The sequence below is a fragment of the Taeniopygia guttata genome, chromosome 6, assembly GCF_048771995.1.
Source record: "Taeniopygia guttata chromosome 6, bTaeGut7.mat, whole genome shotgun sequence".
Taxonomy (NCBI): domain Eukaryota; kingdom Metazoa; phylum Chordata; class Aves; order Passeriformes; family Estrildidae; genus Taeniopygia; species Taeniopygia guttata.
The window spans coordinates 19430437-19456181 of NC_133031.1; the positions used below are offsets into that span (position 1 = coordinate 19430437).

At 39.2% G+C, this 25745-nt stretch overlaps 1 protein-coding gene across 1 annotated transcript in view; it reads left to right on the plus strand.

The window, feature by feature from the left end:
- WDFY4 (WDFY family member 4) overlaps positions 1–25745 on the plus strand; it is a 136135-nt gene that overhangs the window by 27546 nt on the left and 82844 nt on the right. The window contains exons 6-20 of the mRNA XM_030276025.4: positions 77–223; positions 585–774; positions 1851–2040; positions 3919–4079; positions 4431–4883; positions 5259–5363; positions 6229–6419; positions 8885–9495; positions 13533–13626; positions 18109–18323; positions 19224–19324; positions 20272–20479; positions 20750–20826; positions 21514–21732; positions 22730–22914. Coding sequence (XP_030131885.4) covers positions 77–223; positions 585–774; positions 1851–2040; positions 3919–4079; positions 4431–4883; positions 5259–5363; positions 6229–6419; positions 8885–9495; positions 13533–13626; positions 18109–18323; positions 19224–19324; positions 20272–20479; positions 20750–20826; positions 21514–21732; positions 22730–22914 — 3147 coding nt within the window. The remainder of the gene's footprint in view (positions 1–76; positions 224–584; positions 775–1850; positions 2041–3918; positions 4080–4430; positions 4884–5258; positions 5364–6228; positions 6420–8884; positions 9496–13532; positions 13627–18108; positions 18324–19223; positions 19325–20271; positions 20480–20749; positions 20827–21513; positions 21733–22729; positions 22915–25745) is intronic.

The following is a 25745-nucleotide window of genomic DNA, read 5'->3' on the forward strand; positions in this document are numbered from 1 at the left end:
GACTATTCTCAGTGTGTAGGAACACAAGGAAACTGTGGTCAGCTTCTGGAGGGACTGATCTTATTTTTCTTCTTAGAGGACTATGTGGAATATTATTGGATCTGGGCTCCCAGCTGCTCTGATGCAGTGCCTGTACCTTTTCTTTACTGTCCCTCTGAAGAAAACCAGTGATGACAGTGAGACAAGTGAGGATGATGCCCAAACTCAGGAAATGCTTGTAAAGGTGAGATGTGCATTTGGGGGTTCATTTGCCCTGGGTACTCAGATGTTCACTTAGGCTCTTATTTCTTCATTTGATTCAAACTGCCAAAAAATTGGTAAGCTTGGGCTGCAAAATGTTGAATAAGTATCAGGAGCCATATAAAAATATATAAACTATCTCTTATTTTTTTACTAAACAAAACAACATCACTTTAACTGGGAAAAATCCATTAAGCATATCCTAGTGGTAGTTGTTCATTTCACTGCATCCTTTCTCCTGGCATTAGTATCAAACTTATAATCTCCTTCCCCAGTGGATTTTTCTGCATCTCCTGGGTATCTCTAGAGGTGTTTATTGTAGCTGATATTTGTTTGCTTTTCAGATAATGCTTAACATGTACAAAGAGGAACAAGGCATAGAGGAACTGCTGGCAGCTGATAAACTTCAGTCATTAATTATAGCAACTTCTTCTCTGTGGGACCAGTGCAGCCAGTCATGGAAAGTACCTACAGGCTGTGTGCTAAGAACAATTTCGAAGGCTCAGACCAAAACCAGCATTGTGTACCTACAAGGTTTGCCTTCTTCTTTCCTCATAGTTCCCCTGACAATGAATTACCAAAAAGAGTCTCCCCAGGATAGATTACATCATCTGTAATCTCCCTTACATCATCCAGTAGTCAGCTGCAAAGCATGGGCTTGTGACTTAGTAGAGAGGAGCTTTATTTAGTACTGATAGTCATCTGGAAACTGAAAGATTTTTAACATAAAAAACCCTCCAAATTACAGCCAAGAGCCAATCCCACTTAATCACACTGGTATAGGCAAGAGGAAGAGGTGTTATTTTTTTTCTTAAGTTGTGTGATTCAGTCTGTGGGTCTGAGACTCATGAACACTAAATACAAGGCTGGGGTCGCTGTCAGAGGGTATATTTTGGGACAACAACGTGGTTGGTTAAGTGCTCATTTCTTTCTAGGCTTTATTAGTTCTAGCAATTTTTTTTCTTATGAAGAAATGCAAAGGCCACAAGTCTCAATTTCTTAGAAGTGAAAAAATAGTTTTTTAACGCACAAAATACCATCAGTATTCCATGTTGTGGATTAAATGCATATAGATATTTTTATTTTTTAAAAGAAAAACTAGACTTCCTGAGTGAGATGGAAAGAACTATTTGGACATTTTGAAGCTGCCCTGGAAGGACTGGCCATGGGATTAAGCTTCATTTTTCAAAGCAAAATGTGTGTACCCCATTACATATGATTCATTGAGCAAATAATTATTCTGTGAACTCTGCACAGAATGTGTGATTGACTTAATATGAGACAATTACATCTGTTAGTCTCTGCTTACCTTGTACTCGGAGAGCTGGATTCAGTATACATCAATTTTGGTGAGTTGGGAGGTTGAAAGCTTATACTCCAGAGATTACATCAGTTTCTGGTAATAAAGCAAAGAAATGCATGCATATTGTAAAGCCAGTAATGCTTCTGAAATGAATATGATATTTATATATCTTCTTTTCTTTGTAGAAAAAGTTATCTGACTCCTATATTACTAGGAAATAACTTCAAATTTGTTTGATTTTTGTTTGCAACTTTAAATTTGTTTGACTGTCAGTTCTTAAATACCTACTGTTTTTTCCCCCCCACAGCTGTTGACTGCATTAAAATAGCAATTCAGAATCTCTTTACACTGGCTGATACTCTACCTGCTTGTGATGTGTGTGAAGCTGCCAGTATTGTGTTGTGCTTTGTGAAAGATTCTTATCCTGTATCGTCAGCTTTATTAACGGAGTTTGAAAATAATGAGGGCTACCAACTCCTGTTAAAAATTTTACTCAGGTAAGAGAGGTTTCTAGTAGGCTTCTAGAGAATATTAAAGCTTAATTTACAGAATGCATAGTTGATCTCTTAAAATATGAATCATATAGGAAACTCTGGATGCAAAGCATTGCTATATTAGGAAGGGAAGTAGTACATAACTTTTACTACTTTAGCCATAACAGAAGGAGAACCTACTCAGGCAGTATAGAGGAAGTTAGTCTGCAGGTGGGATAAGAGACTTTTTGAACACAAGACAAAATTTCTTCATCAATTACTATTATAGAGAAGGTAGGTCAGAAACATGTCTCAGTTAAAGTGAGCTTTTAATCCAGGCATGCAGTCAGCTAGGGAGGGAAACACTATATCCTTGCTGTACAAAAATACGCCAACAAAACCCACCCAAACTTAAATCTGCAATGTTTACATTCTTCAGAACTAAGATGAGCATAAACACATCAGGAAAAATCCCTACTATTTATCCTAATCCAAAGTACAAAGCAGAATCTGTTACTCTCCTTGTCACCTTGTGTTGTCACACCAGGCTGAGTTTCTTTAACATCATCTGAAGAAAACATTTCCAGATGTTGTTGCTTCCATTCTAGATTTGCCTATTCTACTATTTCTGCAACACTTGTGAAAACTTTGGTCCCTGAACAATGACTGGGGTGGGGAGGGTATTTTTTAATTTGAATCTAGAGAATTGTAAATTAAATAATGAAGTCAAAGATATCTGTGAATTATTATGCCTGTTCATGATTTTTGAATGGCACAAATTATTAATTTTGGGGGAAAATTATTAATTTTGATGGGGAAAAAAAAATTGTGCTTTTCTGGCAGTGTTTTCTTTAGTTATCTGAGACTGTCTAGATTTCCCTTGTAAATAAATTGTGCTGAGATGCATATTTCTGATTAAATTCTAGCCATGTTAGGGCAGGAAGCACAGAATCCTTTTCAGTAAGGGCTATGAATGTCCCCATCCTTTTCAACTAATGTAACTAGGCTGAAGAGACAGAAACAACAGATGTCCTGGCTTCAGATTAGTCTTCATTCCCAGCATATCCTGGCATAAAGGGATAGATGGAGAGTTCTTTCCAGAATGTTTCATGTGAGCAGGTGCCCTCTTCTCTGATGTTTAGAACTTTTTTTTTCAGATAAAAAGAATCTTTGGAACACAGCATTCTTTGAAACAGAGCATTTGCTCTCTTTTGCTCATTTTCATATTGAGGTGAAACCAGAATATTTTGTTGTTTTCTTCACAGATTTTTCTAACCTAACAGTATCAGTCTATTTCTCTGCCACTAACCCATGCCCAGAAGATGCAATTTTCCTTAAGAACTGACCCATCTGAGAATTACAGAATAAAATTATATGATAAACAGCTCTCTGTCCTTTGACAGACTGTCACTTCAGTCTATCAACCATGGAAAATCTGGGGTTACATTTCATACTATTTCCTTACTTAGGAGAGACCTGCCATCTTCATGTCTGATTCACAAAGCTCAGGCAATATAATATTGTACCTTCCTCAGGGCTAAGATTTTTCTGTTATTTATCTCAGTTAGAAAGTCCCTTGTCTTGCCAACCATATGCCCACCTTTTTATATGAAGTGTGTTTTAATTTGAATTCTCAAAAGTTTAAATTTTTATTCCCCAAGTCAGACGTTTTTGAAGTTATTTTTTTAAGGACACATAACAGTACTAAGTTGAAACACTTATCTTCCTGTTGTTAACAAGACCTTTTCAGTGTCACTTCAGTTTCCTTCAGTCTGGTTTTGTTCTGATTCAGTGTGCCACACACTATTCTGTGTAGCTCCTATGTGCTCTGTGCCTGATGATGTATCCAAAGTGTTTGTACAATTAAGGCATGAACATGACTGTCCCAAGTTTTGCTCCTAGATGTGAGGGTTTGGAGCAAAATGAAGGAGACCCCTATCTGGATGAGATCTTGGACATGCTGACTTGCCTTACAACCTGTGGAAAAATGGAACTGAAAGTTTCTGGCAATATTGTACACCCGCAATTGCCGCACTTTGATTTTGAGCGGACGCAGTCTTCTGGTAGGGTGTATATGTGTGTGTGTATATATGCACGGGTGGCTGGGTGGCTGGGTCATAGCAAAATGAAACTCTATTCATTTTGTGTCTTAATATGGAGGAAAGGAGTATGGCGTGGCATCTTCAGATCTATGTGTCAGTGCTGCAAGAGCCTGAATGCCACCTACATCAAACTGAAATGACCATGTTAGCTCTAGAGTCTCATCCAAGCTCAAGGATATGCCTCCCAATGACATCCCTCATGTCTGTTACTCTTATTTCCACTTTCAGATGATATAACATTACAATTAGGGTGTTTGCAGACTTACATGACACTCAGGTCAAAATGATCTCACCTGGGTGTTTTCTGTGCAGGAATGACAGTGAAAAACCTCCAGCCTTTCCAGGTGTTGCAATCCATTTTCCAGAGAAGCAATGATCAGCACCTGTGTGGAAGAATCTTGGCAGCAATTGGTACCATATGGGCTTGGGACAGAGTGAACTTCTTTCTTCTGGAATGGACACTGCAACCTATCAACCAATTCACTGACATAATTCATTTCAAACCACACCCAGTCCAAGTCCAGTTCTTCAGACTGGTGGAGTCCATAGTCCTGGACCTTTCCTATGTTCCCCATGAGATTTTGAAGAAGGTTCAGTATTTGATAAAGGAAAACACAGTGCCATTCTGCACCTTAACAGCTCTCCAGTGCCTTCTCAGCATGACCCAGAAGGATCTGTTATTTAGTGACATTTTCCGTGACTCCGGGCTCTTAGGCCTACTGCTGGCACTTTTGAGGAAGGAAGCAAAAATCTTGAGGAAATCAGGTACAATTTAATGCCACTTATGATGACCATTGAGTAGGCAGATCAATAGGAATAAATAATCTATTTCTACAGTAAATTTATGTATTTTTTAAACTGAGTATCTAGATTTTGTCCTCAAGCCAATTGACCTAAATTTGACACAAGCTGGGTCCTCTCTGAAATCTTTGCTGTTTATTTTTCTGTTCACTAGCCTAAACAGCTCTGGGCTTTCCTTTGCTAGTGTATGTTGATCTTTTCTGGGTGGCACCCTTCAGCCCACACTTTTAAACAGGTCTTAATTTGGGGTTCTCTAGAATGCAAGTTTGAGATTGGAGCAAGAAAAATTCTTCCTTCCATTTCTCGTATATTGTAATGTAACTTTTAATATGCTGACAGCTGGAACTCATCTGCCTAGCCTGAAAGAAGGCACTGAGAAGGAATTAAATGTTGTGATGCTGAACATGGTGGCTGCCCTTACAGCAAGGTCTGTGAGGAACACAGGTAAGGAAATACACATGATTGCGTTACCCTCATGATATTTGGTGGTAAGTGGCCATGGTCTTAAGGAGCACCAACAAATTTTCTGACATTTGTGCTTCAGTTAGAAATGGAGGAAAAAAGCAAGAAATCTAGGGTAACTGTGTTACACTAGCAAGAAATGAGAGAAAGTTACTGTCAACCTTCATAATAAGCTTTGTCCCAGTAGTCAGCTTGTTTCCTTCATTCATGTGCATACTCCTGCAGTGTTTATATAGGATGCACAAACTTAGCTTGTAAAAAAAAAAAAAAAGTGTGTACTTGACTCTTGTGTATTGTTTATTCATCTAGATTTCCTTCCATTATATCTGTTATTTGAAATCTTGATTGGATCAGGTGCATGCTGAGGAACACTCCTATATTTGTGTTATACCTAAGAAGTCTGTAGGGAATCTTGTGGAACATAGTAGTACAGGAGTGAATGCTACTGAGTACTAGAATCCACTCAATTCACTCTGGAACCCTATAATCATCATGTTTGCAGTATCTTGCACAGTGTAAATCAATTTTCAGAAACTTTCAAAAAATTCCCTTCCTAAATGAAAGAGATGCTTAAGCTGAAACTAAGGTGTATTTTCCATTTCATTCCTTATTGTATTGAGCACCTGTGATCTCTGATGATTGGAAATCATGGTCATCCAGTCATTTTATCCCTAGCTGTTCTTCTGCCATTCAGTTTGTGTCATCTTTAGCTTAACCAGCTGCTCTTTTTACCTCTCCTGCTGTATTTGTACAGATGTGGCATTTCACACCAACACTGAAAATCTGCCTGTAAAAACTACAAGCAAAGGGTAGTTTAAATAACAAATGATAATGTGTTTGTCCTTAGTTGTTCTGAAGGACTATGGAATGGTGCCATATATCAAGATATTTTTGGATGATGAGTGCTACAGGAGTGCTACTCTCAGCATCTTGGAGCAGTTATCAGTCATCAATTATGAAGAATATATGAGCATTGTTATTGGGGCCCTCTGTTCTTCCACTCAATGGGAACTGCATCTGAAACTAGATCTTCTGAAGGTAACTCATGTGGCTTTCACTTGGGCATTGTTTTCTTGGGAAGAAAGAAGCATAAGAAAGAGCCATAGGCCAGCTCTAGATTATGGTAACTTGGGCACTTTGATTTTTAGCAATGCCTGTGTGGTCAATACCTTCACTCAGTACCAGATGACAAAGTATTTTGAAGACTTAAATAGTAGTGCAAGAGGGGAAAATGGAAATGCTAAAGGCACAATTGTATGAGCACTTCTATGAAACGTGACAGAAAAAGGAGAAACAAACGTAGATGAAAGTGGATATGTGGAGAGAGGATGTAAGATGTGGAGCATAAGATTGGAAGAGCCAGGATAGGCATGAGATGAACAGCTTCATTCTGATAAGTTTTCAAGGTTGAAGCTTTGCTCTTTTTATTTTGTCATTTCTCACAAACACAAGGGTCAAATAAAAAGAGATGAGGCAATGGAAAATAAGAATTTTATGAATGTTTGGAGAAAGAAACTAGAACTAGTCATGGCTTTTATTGACCCCTGTCTGATCCCTAAACAATGAAACAGAGGAAAGAATCATGGTGCTTTACTTTGGTTTAGGTCATACGCATCCCGTTGAAAAGCAGCACTGTTGTAAACACTGATTTTAAAATTTCTTTCTACCTTCTCTGTCAAGTGTGAATGAAATTCACTTTTCTGTACAATATAATAACTGCTTCTATAACAAAAGAACTATGTTATTTAAAAAAATTAAAAGGATGAAGTTTATTGTTTTGATTTTAAATAGTAAACTTTAACAGTATCTGTGCAAAAGTTGAGTATGGTGTCCGAACTAATATGAAAATAATTGCAACTTCTGTGTCTAATTTTGACAAATGATAACTGTTTTAAAGTATAATGTAAGCAAATGAATTTATTTTCTTTATCCATTGGGACTGTGATTGTGTTATACACAAATTCAGATTGATTTGCTAATGTATATTTAGCTGTTAAAGCCTGAGCCCAAATGCAATTAGCACTGCCATATTCCAGTGTGGCACGTGGACAATTATGAGGAATAACAAATAATGGAATGCACGAAATAAATTCTGTTAGCAGTAACTGAGTTATGGGGTTTCCAGCAGACGTCAGTTTTATAGATTCAAGACAGAGGAATACTAACTCACAGGTGATTAAATTCTAACTGAGTTAAAGCTAGAGGAAATGTGTTTACTGTTGACCTACTCTGGAATGTGTTAAAGCCATCCTGATAACTTCAGCTCTAAGTTATTAAATTTGCTCCCTGTTCAGAAGTCTCTGCCTGGTGTGATATATTATCATACAAAATTGAATGACAGTAATAGAGTGCCCCCTCCCCCTTCAGTTTTCACAACCCTTTCTCACAGTCTAGGTCCTGTTACGGGCAGATATACTTCTGTTAAAGACTGGTCCTCCTCAGGAGGTTGTGAAGTAAAGCTCTTTCTTTGGATATCTCTTGGGTAGATCTATATGTAAAATTAACCCTTTCCAATGTGCAAAGGTACAGCATCAAATTTGAAAAGCCCCTGTACAAATGAATTGTGTGACACCCCAAAAACTTGGGATCAATTATATTCAAATGCCTGTTTCCTTGCAAGCTCCTTTTTCTCACCAATTTTACTTCCACAGTTCTTAATAAATTTTCTAGATTTGTTTTAAAATGACAGGACCATAGCATTCAAAATTGGCAAATAGTTTAAGTTTTTTTAATATACATGTTATATTGTCAAGTGGCATTCACTTATAACCTGCTTAAAGCCTATTGAAATTAGATAAACTCTAATGACTTCACTGTCTTGAGATCATACTTTTTACAGCTCTTTTTCCTCTAAAGTGTTGTGCAAACGTTAAAACACCTCACCAGAGAAAAGGTATTCTTGTCTTAATGAGGAGAGCCTGCTGCTTGCAATATTCTTTGTGCCATTCCGCGTCACTGTTTTTTTTGGAAAGGGCCTTCTCAGTCATATGAGCAGTTCAGTGTGGGTTCTCACATGCATTCAGGGCTGCAGGAAGACCTGTCTGTAGAGAGCTGTGCCTTCCTGCCAGTTTCCATGTGAGGGTATTTGCAATTTTATCTTTACTTCCATTTACCTAGGTGAAAGGCAAGCTTCTTGAGTGAGTCTGAGAAGACTGGTAAAAGAACAGCCAAAGATATGAAACTGACTAGGATGTGTAAAGCAGGAAATCTGATGTCTTTGCTTCCTCCTGTGAGCACAGTTCTGTACCTGTTAGGCTGACTGCTTTACCAGCTCCTTAGGGTGCATTCAAGTGCTTGTTGTAGGATTCATTGGGTATATGGGGGAAGGGAGGAGAAGTTGTGCAGTGATGATCTTTATTTTGATCACCTTCCCCTACTCCCTCAAAGAGTGAAATCTCAGTGAAAGAATTTTTGTGCAAACTTGCAATTTTAAAATATTCTAAAGCTTCTTTTCCCCTTGATTTAAGTGCTTCTTTTGTTTTCTTTCTTCCCAACATTTGTAGTCACTCTTGAGGATTCTGGAGAGTCCCAAGAGCCATTCAGCTTTCAGAACCTGCAGTGGATTCAATGGGCTCCTGTCCCTCCTCTCAGACATGGAAGGTGCATTGCAGGACCCTCCATCTGGGCAGTGGGCAGCAGTTGGACAGAATTGTATATTGGAGCTGGTTTTCTATGCTCTTCAGGGGATAACTGCAGCCCTGCACCTGGACCCTGTCAACAGTGCCTTCTTCCAGAGGAATGGTCTCTTTGAAAAGATGGCAGAGGATCTCGGATCACTTGGATGCTTCTGGACAGAACGGAAAAGGCAAATTCCTGTGACTCTTGAAAAGACAAGGACATTTGCAGAATTCTTGGATGCAGCATTCTGTTCTTCAGAACCTCTCCCAGAATGGCTAAAAAACTGCATTTGGATTCTACGTTTTCTTGATCATATGGTCAAAGGAACCCTCCATCAAGAAAACTACTTTAAGGAGAGCAAGCCAGAGATGGGAGAAGAAGCAAGAGATGATCAGGAGGCACTCCAAGCTCAAGAAGAGAATCCTGTTGCTTTCAAAAGAACAGGCAACAAATTACCTGCCTCTGCCTATATCCTATGGGGAAGCCCTGAAGAGAAGTAAGCCTTTATTTACTACTGGAAATAGAGTACTAAGGCTGATATGTGCATTTTAAATGTTAATGAGTGTGATATAACTTGCCAAGGGTAAAAAAATCCATTCAATCCCAACTCCCAGCCCTCCAGGCAGCAGAAATCAATGCTTTTGGAAAGGTAAATGATAGAAAAATTCGGAATAAGGATTAAATGCAGCAGCTGGACACACAGCCCCAAGAATTGCAGATTTTATGTTGAAGATTCTGACACCTGCAAACTGGGAGCAGAAATGGAGTCTTAGAAGAAGGTTGCTGGGATTTAAATCTTGTGCTTAGTCATTTCTTGAACCTGCTCTGATCAATTTTGACTTTTTCAGTTATGTGGAAAGCTGCTTCCTGTCACTCAATACATTAAAAATAAAAGTTATGCTCAGGTATTTCAAATGCTCCCTCATGTGTGTGTGTCCAAGCACATGTGCAGACACACTCTCATTTATTCATGCTGAAGCAGATAAAATAGGAAAGGGCACAGTCATGCTGCCTACCTCATTGAATGAATGTCAAAATATATATCTTGGTTAGGAAGGGAAGACTACACCAGAAATCAGCACAGCTGTCAGCTGTGAATCAGTTCTGAATCACCTGCATTTTATAACTCATGAAATTTTTCTGTCCATTCATTTTTCTCTAGTTTTATCTTGAATCGCAATCCTTCTATCAAATTTGTTTCTGGTTGGAGTTATGCTTGAAAAGATTAAGTTGATAAGTGTTAGATTTCTTCAACCCTTACTGTAGATTATGGCAAAGTCATCTTCTAAGTTAAAGACTAAGACATGTCTGCCACTCATAGCAGCAGTCACTGAAGTCAGCAGAACTCTTTTCCCTATGTACTGAAGCAGGATGAATAAGCATTTCTGGTTATATTTATACTTGCTTGAAGCAAGTAAAAAAACATGTGGTGTATTTCTTTGTACCCTGTGCAGGAGATTTTAAAATGGTCATGGAGATGCTTGCTCCCTGTTTACTCTTCAACTTCCAGTGGAAGTTTCTGGTTAGATACTCAGTGCTGGGGAGAGGCCTTGGTAGCTCGGGAGGAATAAATGCTCTTTTCCAAGCAGATCTTCCTAGCCTGATTTGGGAGAACATGGGTCCTTGTGCATAGAGTACATAGATGGTGGTAGTTGTGAGAAGTACACTGTCTGTTATTGAAGTGTGTGTATAAGGGAGGCTCAGGGATGTTACAGGAGAAAGAGTAGGTTGGGGCAATGCTGGGAGGGGTGTGGCTCTGTCTTCTGATTGTCTTTCTGAAGTTACTAGGTCTAAAATGAGCAAGGCTTCCTATCTCCTTGTGTTGTTTTGCCTGCTAAGATGCGATGCTGTACAGTAACTGAATACCACCTGTGGAGATGTTAATCCTGTAAACTGGGACCCTTTCAGTGCACAGTGTCTGTCTGATTTGGGATTGTTTGTCTTGGTTCTGGGATGTGAACAGGCATGAAAGGAGGCCAGATTAGCTGGGGGTGGTTGGAGACTGTCCATGACAAGTGTATGCAAACACAAAAGAGGAACACGTACCAGAAAGCCGACAGTCTTCAAGCCATACCGCCTGAATCCTTTTCCACCAGTAAATTTTATGAAAATAAAAATAAGAAATCCCATCGTTTCTGCAAGCCTGTTGTTCCCCTAATGCAGCTTCCTCTTAGCTGTACTCCACACTCACACTTCCCCTGAAAAGGTTTCAGGCAGCAGCTATGGAGCTTGAAAGGAGGAACTTGAATGCAGTGAGTGTAGGTGGCCTGTGATGCCCCATCTTGCAACATATATTAATATTCCCAATGAGGCAAGGAAAGGGGGTGATCTTACAGAAGCCTGTGACTAATACATACAAAAGTTAGTATTTTAATGCTGGATAATATTCTAACCCCTTCTGTCCTGTGGTCAATGATGCTGCAAGCTTCTGGGACACAGGGGAAGTGACTCTGTCCTTCTCATCTAAAAACCAGCTCTGTGTTCCTGCTCCTGCAGTAATGTTTGAAACGCCTTTTGTGACAGATGGAGTCTCTGGTTTTCCTTTTGTTCCTGGTGGTTAGACATAGCCTGCTGCCAGCTGTGTTAACTGAGGCTGATCTCTTTGGGAGGGAAGCCCTTCTTTGTGCCCACCCAAGCAGCATGGCTGCTGCAGCTGCTGTTACACAGACAGCTCACTGTGCTAATGGCTCTTCAGGTTCATTGTGACATCTCATTTTGTCCCCAGAACCTCTTATTTATCTTTTTAAGTAGCCAGTTCAGAGCAGATTTGCAATTCACACCATGTAACTGGTGAGATAGATGGAGTGGAATCACAGGGCTGACTGGAGAGCCCTGGGGCAGGAGTGTGAGAGAACGGGGTATTTGCAGAGGTGAGGAGTTGGAACAGGAACACACCTCTTGTCCTAAGGCCATAAAATGAGGGCCTCAGAAAACCACAGAGAAGTCTGGAGATAAGGCTTATATAACATTCTTAAAAACCCTTCTTGAGCCTTGCTGCTCTTCTCTGCACACACTCCAGCACCCCAATGTCCATGTAGTGAGAGGTCCAGAACTGAGCACAGCACTTGAGGTGCAGCCTCACTAGTGCCAGGTACAGGGGAAGAATCACCCCCTGCTCCTGCTGGCCACACTGTTGTCGATGCAGCCCAGGATGCCATTGGCCTTGCTGGCCACCTGGGCACACTCTGGCTCACCTGGGCACAGGCCAGCATGCCAGGTTTGTTACCAACCAGGCAGCTTTCCAACTATGATTTAGTCCCTATTGGTTTTAGTGAAGCTGAATTTTTCTCTTTTAAAAGGTTTGGGTTTTCTCAGGGAGATGAGAGTGTATTTTCAGTGTACTTCTTTCTGTGACATTTAAAAACTTGCCCACATTCATATCAAGTACAGGTGTATGTATCCACACTGAAACCACTGCTGTAGCAACACTTTATACCAGACCTAATTTTGATTTATTGCACAGAAAACATGGCAAATGAGCAATTAATTTGACATTATCCTTCTTGAGGGTGCAGTAAAAACTATTTGTCACTGTGTGGCAGTGTACTACACACTACTCCCTGTTTTGCTGTATTAGAGGAGCCTTTTTGGAAGTGGCTAACAAAAATGTTTAATTGCAGCCTTTTTACCCTCCTTTTCATCCCTTGTAAAACTCTTTTTTGTTTTTTTTAATGCTTACTCTTGTACCTTGTGTTTTATACAGTTAATAAAGCATATTGTGCTTTATTTTTTCTCAGTCTAATTACAGCCATTAGGTGTTGCCTTTGCTTTTCCTGTGAGATCTGCTTGGGACAGATATTTCTGACAGTGCACATCGCAATTCCAGTTCAGAGGTGCACCTAGAAAAGCTGATGATACTCTAAACAAGATGAGCCTGTAGTGCCTAAACTAGAGTTTTTTGCTGTGCTATGGGTTCATCTTTGAGATATATTTGACCTCTAACCTGCATCATGGCATCTTCTCAGTGATATCTATGATTCCTCAGTTCCTTCCTGTTCCTGGACATAAAAGTCATAAGTGGCAAAAAATGAAAACTGGAGGGAAAGCAGATATTCAATTTTAGTTTACTTACTACTTTAGGCAAATTCTAGTGTTGGAAGGGGAGGGTGGCATACTGATTTCATCAAGACTGTCTCACCTCTGCTCGTTTCCATTTTATTTTAAAGTGCTAAAGTTACTGTATAACTCAAGTTATAAACTTCTAGAAAATAAAAGGATAACACTGTTTGTGGACTGATGCATCAGTGATTCCTCTGGTTGTCTGTTTTCTGTTCTGCAAATACCTTCAAAGACAAAATTTGCTTAAAGAGGCTGCTTCACATCTTTGAATATTCAAGTCCTTGAAATGTCAGCTCATGAGCAGGTGATGTCCTGTCTTTGTTACTGTCAGGATGCATCCAACTGTAATGTTTGCTTACTTTCCAGTGCTGAGCCTGGCTGCTACTGGGAGGATTTAGTGCTGTGCTCTGCTGGAACAATGTTAGAACCTCTTTGCTGTTCTAATGATAATTATAATGTGTGTTTTTACTGCAGGTTGGAAATGAGAGATTCCACCATTGTACATCCAGGTGCTGTTTGTGTCATGGTGAGGTTGTTGCCAAAACTGTACAAAGAAGAATATGCTCAGGTGAGTCTGAACATATGAAAATGCCATCTAAATAGTGTCTTCTCCTTCTCTGTAGCTTTATTTCCAGGAATTGCTTAGTCTTTGCAAATGTGGCAGTACTAAAATTTACCTAAAACACTGTCAGGAGGAACAGCACACATTTCACTGAGTCAGTAGGTGTAAGAACAATAAAAACTATTGGCTGTCAGTTTGCCAAAGCATTTCTGTACCTGCCTGATGCAGTATATGGATTTTGGTCTCAGAATACTTATTGCAAAGGCATAATGTAGAAGTGCCTTGAAAACTATTTTAAGTATAGCCAACAGGCCTAGCAACCAGAACAGTCTGACTCTTCAGACCTAATGGTGCATAAACTTTTAATGCAGCTTAGAATGTGTTTTTCTTTGTCAAATCTTCCATATATATACACATAAGATACTGCCTATATTATATTGGCTGTTTGGTCTAAAATACTTAAATGCAGACTGAAATAAAACCTGGTTCTTCATCCAGAGCTCTGAAAGGAATAAATAACTGCTGGCACATTTCTACTCTGTTTATTGGAATCAAGCCATGAGCTAGTGAAATTTTTTTAATTACAGTAGTTAATTTCTGAAAAATAAGTAGAAGGGTTAATTGGATGAGAGTGTCATCAAGAAATTGGAATTGGCTCCAGGACTTGAGCTCTGCAAGGAGAGCCTCTCAGACCCTCAGTAGGTGGCAGTGTTCTTAAAAGCATGAAGGCTTAGAGCACAAATTCCAGTTATGTATTTAAGTATGCTCATATTTTCTTTTTTTCTCTCACTCTTTTTTTCTTAGTCAATAAGAAAATATTACTGGTAATGTTTTAGTATTTCTGTTGTGAATATAATTGCCTCAGGTAAAAGTGGACCACTATTATGTAAGGTCCTGAGTCAAACCCTAGCTAGGAGTTAACAAATGTCTTGAAGAGTTCTCATAAAATAACCCACAAAAAAGGATAAAGGAAAAATAGAATTTTCCTAGCTATTTCTATTGAAAAATCATTGAATGAGAGCGAGAATGAATAGAATATTTCAGGGCTTGGGAAACTTACTGATGCTGCCAGGCAGAAGCACATAAGGCTGGACTTTATTAGCTTTAATCATAACATATACCACTGCATGAATCTTTGTGCCAGGAGAGTCTACTTGGAACACAGGAGTCAGGTAAGGTCTGATACAAAATGTTTAACCTCAGTGGCTAGTGAAGGGGTAGAAGGAAAATAACTGAAGGAATTACTCTTTGGGTAGATATACTCTGTTCCAAACAGGTTACTATTTCTTTGTCTAGTGCCACAGTATTTAACAGCTAGATGAGATTAAATAATTGCTTTGTGGGTGTACTGCAGATTTTCATAAAAAAGTCTTAAGGGGCTTCTTGCTCTGAATTTAAGACTGAATCAAAAAGTACCTTTTTTTAGGAGCAAATGTGGAGAAGAGACAATAACTCATCTCTTTCTGGTTGTTTTAGTGCCATGATAGGTATTTTAGGTCTGAGTGTCTGGGAGTAATCTGGAAAAATCTTAGAATCAGTTCAGATCATGTGCGATTCCTTTGCTTTCAGAGAATTAGCGATGAGAAAGCACTGCTTTTACAGAAACATTAATGGAACTCAATAAAATTAATGTAGTTTTGATTCCAATGCTCAAAAATATCAATTTCCTGCCAATCTTGCAACTTCTCAGTGACCTTTGTCAGACCCAAAAAATGATGGGCTGAAGCAATGTTGAGCTTGTCAGTGTAGAAAATGCAGTAGCAGACAGTAAAACAGGTGATTTTGCACTTCAACCATTTCTTATACTTTCTGTAATTGCAGTTAAAAGCTGAGGAAAATAGATTTGTGGATCGATATTCCTGCTATTGCTGGGCATGAGAAAAAAAATCATTTGAATGCCATGGGTACAGAAACTTGCTTAAAATTTGTAAACTGACCAAGAGTTGAGTCAGTAAACTGTATTTAGAGGGCATTGCTAATGTTCATGCCTATTTCTGGAACTAAGCCAGTTTCCATCAGCCTCTGTATTGTTTGACTGCATACAAGATAGATTTTCCTTTTATTATGTTGTCTGTTTGGTGATGAAAGATAGCCTTGCACATGTTTCATACACTCAGTAAACTGAGACAGGTTCGCATCCACTTTAGATACGTGGCCCAGGATAATCACAGTGTATTTTCTACCTTGAAAAGAAAGAAGTTTCCTCTCAGACACATGTCATCTTTGACTAAAATTTTAAGATTCCAGAGTGTCATGGTAAATCTTTCCCTTCTGTAATGGGAATACAGAGATCATCTAAATCTGACAAGGGTGGGTAAGGAAAAGGAAAGAACTTCTGAGAAGAGAATAAAAGCTTGTTTCAGTTTTGTCTCATCATCCTGGCAGTTTACTTCTGAATACAGACAAAAAAAATAATCTTCACACAATCCATCAGGTAAATTATTAATATTTTTACTAAGTAATACTATGGCTTCTGCAACTGGATTTTTCCTTTTTGTTTTCATCCATGTCTCTTGTATGATGAGCTGCTCTCATAGTCACTGTTGAAAACAAAACATTGCCCATCAATTTGCACCTTTTAAAAAGACACTTATCCCTTTTTTAAATTTAGGCTAAATTAATTAATTGTTCTCCCTTTAGATGTTAAAAAAGTAAAAATTTTCAAGTATTTCTGCACACATAATTATTGGTATTTTGTTCTTCAATCTAAGGAAATTGCATCCTTTTGAAGTGAATGCACAGTGACAAAAGTTAATAATTTTGCTTGTCTTGAATATAGCATAATAACCTTGAAGATGAATAACAGTGAATTAAATTCAGCTACCAAGTTTTGAAACTATGGACACTTAGGAGAAAGAATCTGGTAGCTACTTAAGCAGATTGGGCAAATTGCTAGGTGACATTTGCACTTAAATCTCTAATCTGTGGCAGACCTCAGCTGCTTTCTAACTGCACCTTCAATATCCTGGTTCATGGTGCAAGTAATAAGTGTTAAGAAAATCAATCCATGCATACAGAAATACACAGCATGGTTTCTTGGCCACCTTTAATATTTCCACCAAAATCTCATTTTACTGGAACAAAGATCCATGAAAACAGCTCATTTTATTCAAAACAAGGCAATATTGGTATTGACAGAGCTGCTAGCCTAATGAAAACAATCAATCTTTTTGTACACCATTATGCTTTTATTGGATTTATTTTGGAATAAACCAGTTGCTTCATTTAGTCAAGACCTGTGTCCTTCTCTGTTAGTGTTATTTACACATACTTCCCACATATAGTCAGAAATGGAATAAAATATTAATTAAAAGATTTAAAAGTTGTGAGACTTTGAAGCACTCTATAATAATGTAGTTTAGTCTGGTGGACACTTTCTGTGTGTAATGCAATGCACAGTGAAATGTATGTCCCTGGCAATGAGTAGTCCTTCAGAGAGACGAAAATGTTCTCCAAAGAACTCACCCTTCAGACATGACAAATGGTAGTTGAGTTTGCAAAAACAGTAATGTATGTTGCAATGTATGTATTGTTTTCTAAGTGTTGCAGTTGGGAACACTTTGAAAACAAATTGCTTGTTGGCTTTGAAATTGTCCTGTATTGGCTTTGTCTGGTTGAATGCAAAAGAGCTCAATTCCTCTTTACACTTAAAAAGCTTCTGAATCCAGTTGCTTCTCATTCATGTTATAAAATCAAATCCCATTGCCTTTATTTGTGTGTCTGTCACCATTGTTGTCCTTGTCTTTAAAAGTTTGCATATCTATTTCCTAGAAGAGCATGTGAGAAAGCTTGGAAGCTCTTTGAAATAGGGAATAATTCATGTTTTTAAGATTTGTATTTAAGTATATAATCCAGATACTTTTACATGAAATCTAGTTAGGTCAATGGGGTACAATGCATTCCTAACTGGGAAAAATTGCTCTAAAGATAATTTATGAGAATTGAGAGACATAAAGATCATTAAGAAGCAATAATGAAGCAAAGCTTCAATTCAGCAAAACACATAGAGAAGTGTTTAAAATTTTTTCATGACATCGCTTGATACAGTTTTGTTTAAGAACACTGTTTTTAGAATGAAGAGTAGTTCATGCCAATATGGCTGTCCACAGGTTTAATGTTAAATATATTCTGAGTGCCTGTGTTGGTCTTGGTGTTTCTGCCTGATAACCTGCCCTTGGTGGTGATGCCTTATTTTTGAATGACAGCTTATTGTTTTCTTCCTTCAGTGCCATAGAGACGAGGCAGGAAAGCTGAGCTGTGTTTGGCCAGGCAGCTGCTCAGATGAATAAATGCACACTGTTTTAGTGCAGAGCTTGATGGAACAGCCATGCAGTTCTGCTTGAGCCTCTTGCCTTAGGGGCTTCTTTTTTGGACCAGATGTTTGCACTCAGGGATTTGACAATTGAAAAACAAATTAAAACAGAATAAATCAGTTGTCCTATACAGTTTAGTTCCAGCTCTCTGGCTTTACTTCTGTGTTCATTTCAGCTTTCCCAGGAAATCCAGTGTGCTCTGGTTGATCATATTCAGTGTTTGGTGAAGTCAGAGAAGAGTCGTCAGGTGATGTGTGAATCTGGCCTGCTGAGCACAGTCATAACCTCCTGTCAAGATGCTTTCTGCAGTGACAGTCATCCCCTGCACCTGCCCCTCACCAGGGTGTTTGAGAAACTTGCATCACAGGCTGTTGAGCCACATGTGTTAAGGTATAAGATTGTATCTACTGGAAGCAATTTGCTTTAATGGTGCCATTTTTTTGCAAAGTTAAGAAAATAATTAGGCGCTTCACATAGTGCTCTAATTCAGCAAGACTCAGCCTTTTCTTTCAAGTCCCAGTTAATCCTCCTTTCTCATTGATTGCAGGATATATGCTTACATCACTCCTGAAGATGGTATGAGTCTGTAGTGTTCTGCATCATCTCTGCAGGGTTAAAAAACCATTTATGAATTAACTAATTAAGTCATTGTAAAACAAACAGGGTTATTATATCCTGGTATTTATATGGAGAAGATGTTTTCTGCAGAGCAAAAATGACTTTCTCATGTCTCAGGTCCATGTCAATGGCAGATATAAAAATAAAAAGTTCAGTGTTCTTCCTCAGTTGCTGTTTCCAGTTTGAGGTTGCACTTTCTTCATAAATGCTAACAAGTGCTAGACATTACAGTACCTAGGAGCTACCAGAGTGCAGATGAATTGAACTATTCCATGGAAGACTGTATTTCTTTCACTCAAATAGGGAATAGGATTTATAAAAAAATAACTCAATAAAAAACCCCAACCAACAGACTTTTTTTTTTTTTTGTCAGAATAATTAGAGCTATTCAAAAATATGGATGAAAAAAGCAGTCTCTGGTTTATTTTTTTCAACAGAAAAACCTTGAAAGGAAATGTAAAGCAAGCAAAATAATGGTGCTGCTACAATGGGAAACATTTCTTCCGTTCTCTTTGGGATGTCTTTAAAATTTGGTGTTTGATAAAAAGATTTTTCTCCAGAAGTCTCTGGAGAGAAACTCCATTTGCATGGTTGCTGTGACTCCAAAAGTGTCTGGCTTGTTTTCCTTTTTTTAAATGGCTTTTTTGTTTGTTTGTTTGTTTTTCATGTTAGGCAATTTTTGTGGCTTGGAGGTTCTCCATTACTACCTTCTAGGCCCAGCACAAACAAGACCAAGGTCCTTTCCTGTCAGGGGAGTGATTCAGCTAATGCAGGTAAGCACACAATGAACAGCCTGTTGCTGATACAGGGGCTGAGTTAGAGATGTCTCTGAAATGACAGGAAATGCTGTTAAGTAGGTTGCTCCAAGACAGTCACTGTGAAGGTGGAGTATGCCTCGAAGATTTTCACTGGTTATTCCCCAGATTGGGTGGTACTTGACCAACACTGAGAGCTGATCTAATGGCCAGCAGAGATCAAATTAAATTGCTCAAGTTAGATGCTGAGTACAGACTCACATTTTGCTGGATCAGACATGGACATGGTTTATAAAAACATTAATATTCTACATACCAAGGGCAGTGTCTCCTTTGTTTGCAGCATATTCTTCCTGTGATTTATAGACAGAAATAGAATAAGGATGGGAATAAAGAGCACTGCTTTTTGTAGTCCCCAGGGATATCCTAGTAATCTACCTTGCTTGTGCAGGCTGTTTTCCATCTGAGTAATTTCTCTTCTCTAATGTATTTTATAGATGAGAGGCTGCAGTATTTGGTGCTTAAACTAGTCTCATGCCTGAGACATCTGATGCAGTATGGTCCGTATTTGGGTCTTAGGTTTTTTGCAGTCATTCTTCAAATCCTCTCCCATATGTTGCTTGTGACTATTCTGTTACAGCAGAGTTGAATGAATGGTCTTTGTATAAGAAAAAATAAACCAATGGGTTAGGGATTTTTTTTAGTAGGGTGAGTGCTTGAGTTGCCTGAAGATGTGTGGGAAGAAAATATGGCTATAGCTCTCCTGACAGCCTCCCATTTTGAAATGTCTTCATTGCAATATTGTTTTGTATTGCTGTAGGGTTTCTGTAGGCTGCTGAGAATGTGTTATCTCAAAGAGTATGAAGTGCTGTTCTGAGCAGGGATGCCTAGAATATGGGCAATACCTGTGACTGGAAAAAGACTTGCAGACATTGATCTGGTTAGGCACTGTGTTCATCTTTCAGGTTCAGAAGAGAGTGTGGTGAACAGTAAATCTGATCCTCAGACCAATGTGCCTGTCAGGACCTATCCTTGGCTGTCTAAGGGATCTGCACTGGCACTCCAGACTGCCATGAGTCTCATCTCCATGACATCCCCTCGGAACTTCCAGCTACACAGCGCTGCTTTAGCTCCGTCCTTTGTGGAGTTTGACATGTCCATGGAAGGCTATGGGTATTGCTGCTGTTGCTCTTATTTTAGCTGCTCTGGGGTCTCCAAACCCTTACTCTGAACACAGTAACCATTCACTTCGCTCTTCTTCTTAATCTATGTTACCCTATGGCTGCCTTCCATGCAGCAATGTTGCCACATATTTAGTTACTGTCTTATTGCTGACAGCCTACTCTCTGCCTTGCTGCCATGATTCTGCAGTACCAGAAGTCACTGGTGACCCTCAGGGATGGTTCTGTTTCTGATGACGGGTTCTTGCTTGCTTTTGTATAGGTGTTTATACCTCCCTACCTTGGCCACTGTCATGGGATCCAGTGCAGACCAATCTGTCTCGGGAGGGACTGGCATGGGTAAGCACTGTCCCTCACCTACAGCTTGCTGGGAGCACTGAGTTCTCAGCCCCAGTGAAAACATTCAGCAGTTGTAAGAAAGGGCAGCACATAAGCTGTGCATTCCAAAACACTTCTGTCTCTGTATCCCAAGCCAGCTCTGAACTGTAGAACTTGCACTGCTCAGCAAAATGGGGAATTGGGTGCAGCTTCATAGCATGATGAATTAGTATTAGCAATACAAATTTAAAGCAGGCTTCTAAGAAAACAGTCTTAACAAGTATGAGCCCCCAGATTTTAGGGTAATCTTCTATGGAAGGAATAGCAACTGACACTTAATGGGATTCTCCTATACAACAAAATCCTCTGTTGGGTGGACTGGGAAATGGCTGTACCTTTAGCTTCCGGATTTTTTGTGAAATTTGAGAACTTGTTTCTGTCTCAGAGATTGCTAATTGATCTGCTCCACAGCATGAAGATCTAGTGCTCATTTCTCATCAGTCAGCTTTAGGTCATTTATACATGTGCACAGTCATATGTGCAATCTCTGTCATATTGAATACAGGCAACGAAGTCCAACAGAATAGAAATTAAACCCCATAATCTAATGTAGGTTCTTCCATGGTATGGAAGAATGAAGCAAAGCAGTTTGCTAATGGCTGCACAAGGAAAACAACTTCCTTAATGCTATTTTATTCCTATCTACAGGCAGCAGAACGTTCCCTCCCTCAAGTGGTCTGACACTGTCCTGCTGGTTCCTGGTTAGCAAGTTTGGTTTGGTGCACCACAGCCACCCACTCCGCTTCCTTACTGTTGTGAGGCACATGTCAAGAACAGAGCAAGAATTTGTTTGCTTTTCTGTAAGCTTCTTGCCACAGGACCTTTCTTTGGTTATTTCTACAGAAGAAGTGGAATTCCAGCCACTTGGTAAGGCTTTTTTCTGTCAAGCTGCAGTGCTGTGTCCTCTTGTTACCTGGAATTTTTCATTAATAAATTTCCTCTTCTTTGAAGTACCCAGGATATTAATGAGCTTTCTCCTCAGTTTTCTTCTTGAATTCAGTCATGATTGTAATTGTTGCCCATGTTTAATTTTTAAGTTTGCTGTAGGCATTGTGAATTACTGCAATATTCAATGGAAAATTTTCAAGTGTCACTTATATTGTGGTATGCAGTTGTGGAGACTGGGCATGAACCAGTCAGTTCTGTGTGACACTAAACAGGTTTGGAGAGTGGGACTGAGGATTTGGGGAATGGTCTAGCTTCCTTATGAAACAACTCATTTTCTCTCCTTGCTTTCAAATGTTTTCTATTATGCCTGTCTGTTAATATTGTTCCCTGTTGATATTTATCCCCTTTTCCTTATTGAGCAGAGTAGGTATTTCAAATGTAAATGTGATTGAATATTCCAGAGGAGGTTGGAAATGGAGTGGGAATAGTAGCTGGGACTTTCATACACAGCTGACATTGTGTGAATGCTCTGATTGCCTTAGAGAATGATAAAAAATTCCAGCTTGCCTTTTTTCATAAAAGCTACAAATTAATATGGTGACTTTTAGCATCTCATGGATCTGCTAGGAATTTTTACTCTGTGTCAGCAAACTCTGTAAATACACTGAGGGCTTCTCCTCTTAGTGAATATGTTGGGTTTGTCCTAGTTCAGGGTAGTTTTGCAGCATTAAGGCAGAGAGCAGATGTTATTTGGGAGGGTGACACATATGCTGGAGGGATCTTGAGAGCTGTGCAAGTTGTAGGTTCTGATAACAGACCTTGGGCAGTGTTTTTAAGACATTAGACATAATAGCATCAAATCACACTCTACCCACAGAGTGTTATGTTCTTTCTGTCATGATTGAAAGCTGTGTTCCAGAGGCAGGTGAAGATGAGAAACTTTCTGTTGACTTTTCCCCTTTTTTTGCTGTTACAGATATTATGGAACCTGAGGGTGAGGTTCTAAATCCCTCCCCATTTCCAGGGCAAGTCAAGTTTGGCTGTGGTAAACTTCTGGTCACTGGCCAGTGGCATCATCTCACAGTGACAGTTGCTAAGGAAGCAAAGAAGAGCTGTATTGTGGCTGCTTATGTAAATGGTCAGATGCTTGGCTCTGCAAAGGTAAAGGCTCTCTGCATAGATATTGTGCCTGACTTTTGCCTTGTATTGCTTTTCATTTTCATCTCCCAATGCACCTACCATGACTTCTCAGTAATTATCTCATAGCATGGTGATTCACACATGTAACACCTGCCACTGTGCTCAGTGTGAGTCAGAAATCTGTACAAAACAAGGTGTACTTCTGCTGCTTTTAAGAAGTATGCTCTCAGCTTATACTGATGCTTTGAACTATCTCTTTTCTCCCCCTTCAGCATGTAGATAACCAGGGGAATTTGTGTGCCTGGAGTCACACAAGTACCTAGCTTGCAGGTAGCTCAGAGTTATGTTGCTGAAACCCAGTTGTACCCTTAGGTCAAAATTTTCTGAGTTTACTAGTGATTCAGAGGATCTATCAATTTAAGCCCAAGATCTGCAGAGGTTGCCAGCTATAAGAAGTACTTCACATCAAGGTGTAGCCAGAGAATCCTAAATCAAGGAGGACTTGGGTTTAGGCTCAAACCTGCAAAGATGAGTTACGCAGAGAGTCTCCATTCTTTCTTTTCAAGAAAGCTCTTGAAAAGTGGAAAGGTCACAGAAAAATAAGCTGCTGTGACTGGTCAGCTCTTTGCAAGAATCCAAAGGTGGGAGGAATTTCATCAAGCATCTTATTTGGTCACATTTCAAGCTGCCCTCTTTCTCTTACACTCTTTGAAAAATCAGGCAGTGGTCTTTTTCCTCACTAGCACACTAAGCACTCAGGAACAGATAGGTGTTCTTCTGGGTTGTTCAGTGTGTGAGATGATATCAATTCATGAGTTCATTGCTAATATTGGTGTACTGGTATCTCCCCTAATATGCAATTTCTTGTGGTTTTTGTCACACAGCAGTCTGTTCTGAGGTTGGATGAAATAACAGGCACAAGTAATCCAAATGTACCTGAAGGGTTCATAATCTACAAGATAAATGAGAATAGCCCCTGGTTTCTGTTATTAATGTCATAATGCTCCTGGTTTTGCAGTTAGTCTCATATTATTTCAGAGATCTGATTTTTGGATTTTGAATACAGTGTAGCAAATGCAGCCTGTTTTTTCTATTATATCTCTGGTTGGTGTGGTGGATTTTTGGTTTTTGAGTAGAATCCTTCTATGAATTGAAACTTGCAACCTTCGTCTCCTTCTTTTTGTTCCCATGTTTTAATTCAATCTCAGCACGTGCAAAGCTCACTTGTGTGTTTTATTTTTCCCCTGTAAACACAACCTGTTTAATTCCAAATATTCTCTTTCCCATACTTGAGAAAAATCATCTGTCTTATAAACGCCTTTTGGGACCTATATCCATTTCAAGAATGAAAATTTAATTTAATTTGACTTCCTTCAAATGAGACTGAAAGTCATCAATAAAACTAGGCCTAAACATTGCAATTGATGAAAGAATTCACAAGTGTGTTTAACATTCAGTGAAACAGTTTATATAAATAAAAGAATCCTTTAGTAAACAAAAGATTTTCCCCGTGTTGGGTTCACTGACTTAATGTAAGCTTTCCTCTTGATATATACAGCGAAGAAGAGATTGCCTAAGAAGTTAGAAATGGACAAAGGTTGTTAACAATACCAAAGGCAATTTTTAGTTGGTGGAGCTGGAGTGGGGTGTGTTACTTGTATTGATTCGCTGAAGTGTCAAGTCCTGCCTCTTAATATTGACCACCCCTGTTTTCTAAATCTCAGTAGTCAGAGACCAGTGAATGAATGTTTGTAGTCTTCCATCCTAACAACAAATTGTTAGAAACAGGGCTAAGCCCCAAAGTGCACTACAGTTTCTCTCTACCAAAAAATTCCAACTACTTTCTGTTAAAGCTCTCTACAGTTAAATAAAATAATAGACTCAGTTTAGGAGGCCAAATCATTATTTTGGTACAAAAAAATAAATGCCCTGAACAAATAAATGTTTCCTAAACAATATTAGCTCCACTGAAGCTTACTGATGCAATTGGACAATCTACAGTCTTCAAAAACTGCTTATTTTCCATTTATGCCAGTACAAAGTAACTGTAACTCATCTTTCTGTGTTGAATGTCACTGTCAGCGTTATGAAGTTAGGAAAGGAAAAATATATTTGGAGTCAAGGCAGGACTTTTCTTTGCCGATACTCAAAAGTATTTTGATTGTGTTTTTGGAACAAAAATTAGGCTTAAAAATTCAAAATGCTTATGTATGGAGTACTTCTTAAAGTCCAGTTTCAGAACAGTAGTTTATAATTTTTTTGGTGGGTTGACCTTGGCTGGATGCCAGGTGCCCAACAAGGAGCTGTATTACTCCCCTTCCCGGCTGGATAGAGGAGAGAAAATAAGGTGGAAAATTACTCGTAAGTTGAGCTAAGGGAGTTTATTAAAGCAGAAGTGAGTTTTCATGTGCACAAGCAATGAGGAAAAAAATATAGGTTTATTCTCTACTTCACATCAGTGAGTACTGTTGAGCCACTTCCTGGGAAGCAGGGCTTCAGCACAAGGAACAGTTGCTGTAGGAGGCAAGCATTGTAAATAGTGAATTCCCTCCCTTCCTCCTCCTTTCCTTAGCTTTTATGTCTGTGTTGATGTTACATGGTATGGAATAGCTCTGTTGTTAATTTGGGTCAGCTGGCCTAGTTGTGTGCCCTACCAGGATCTTGCCCACACCCAGCCCCTTGATGAGGGAATGTTGGAGAGCTGATGCTGCCAGCTCTGCTCAGTCATAGCCAGAACTCTGGTGTGTTATCAACCCCTTTGTAGGTGCCAGTGCAGAGCACAGCGCTGTGAGAGCTGCTGTGGGAAAAGGGGCTCCCGCTCAGGCAGGCCCAATGGAATTGTATTGCACAGC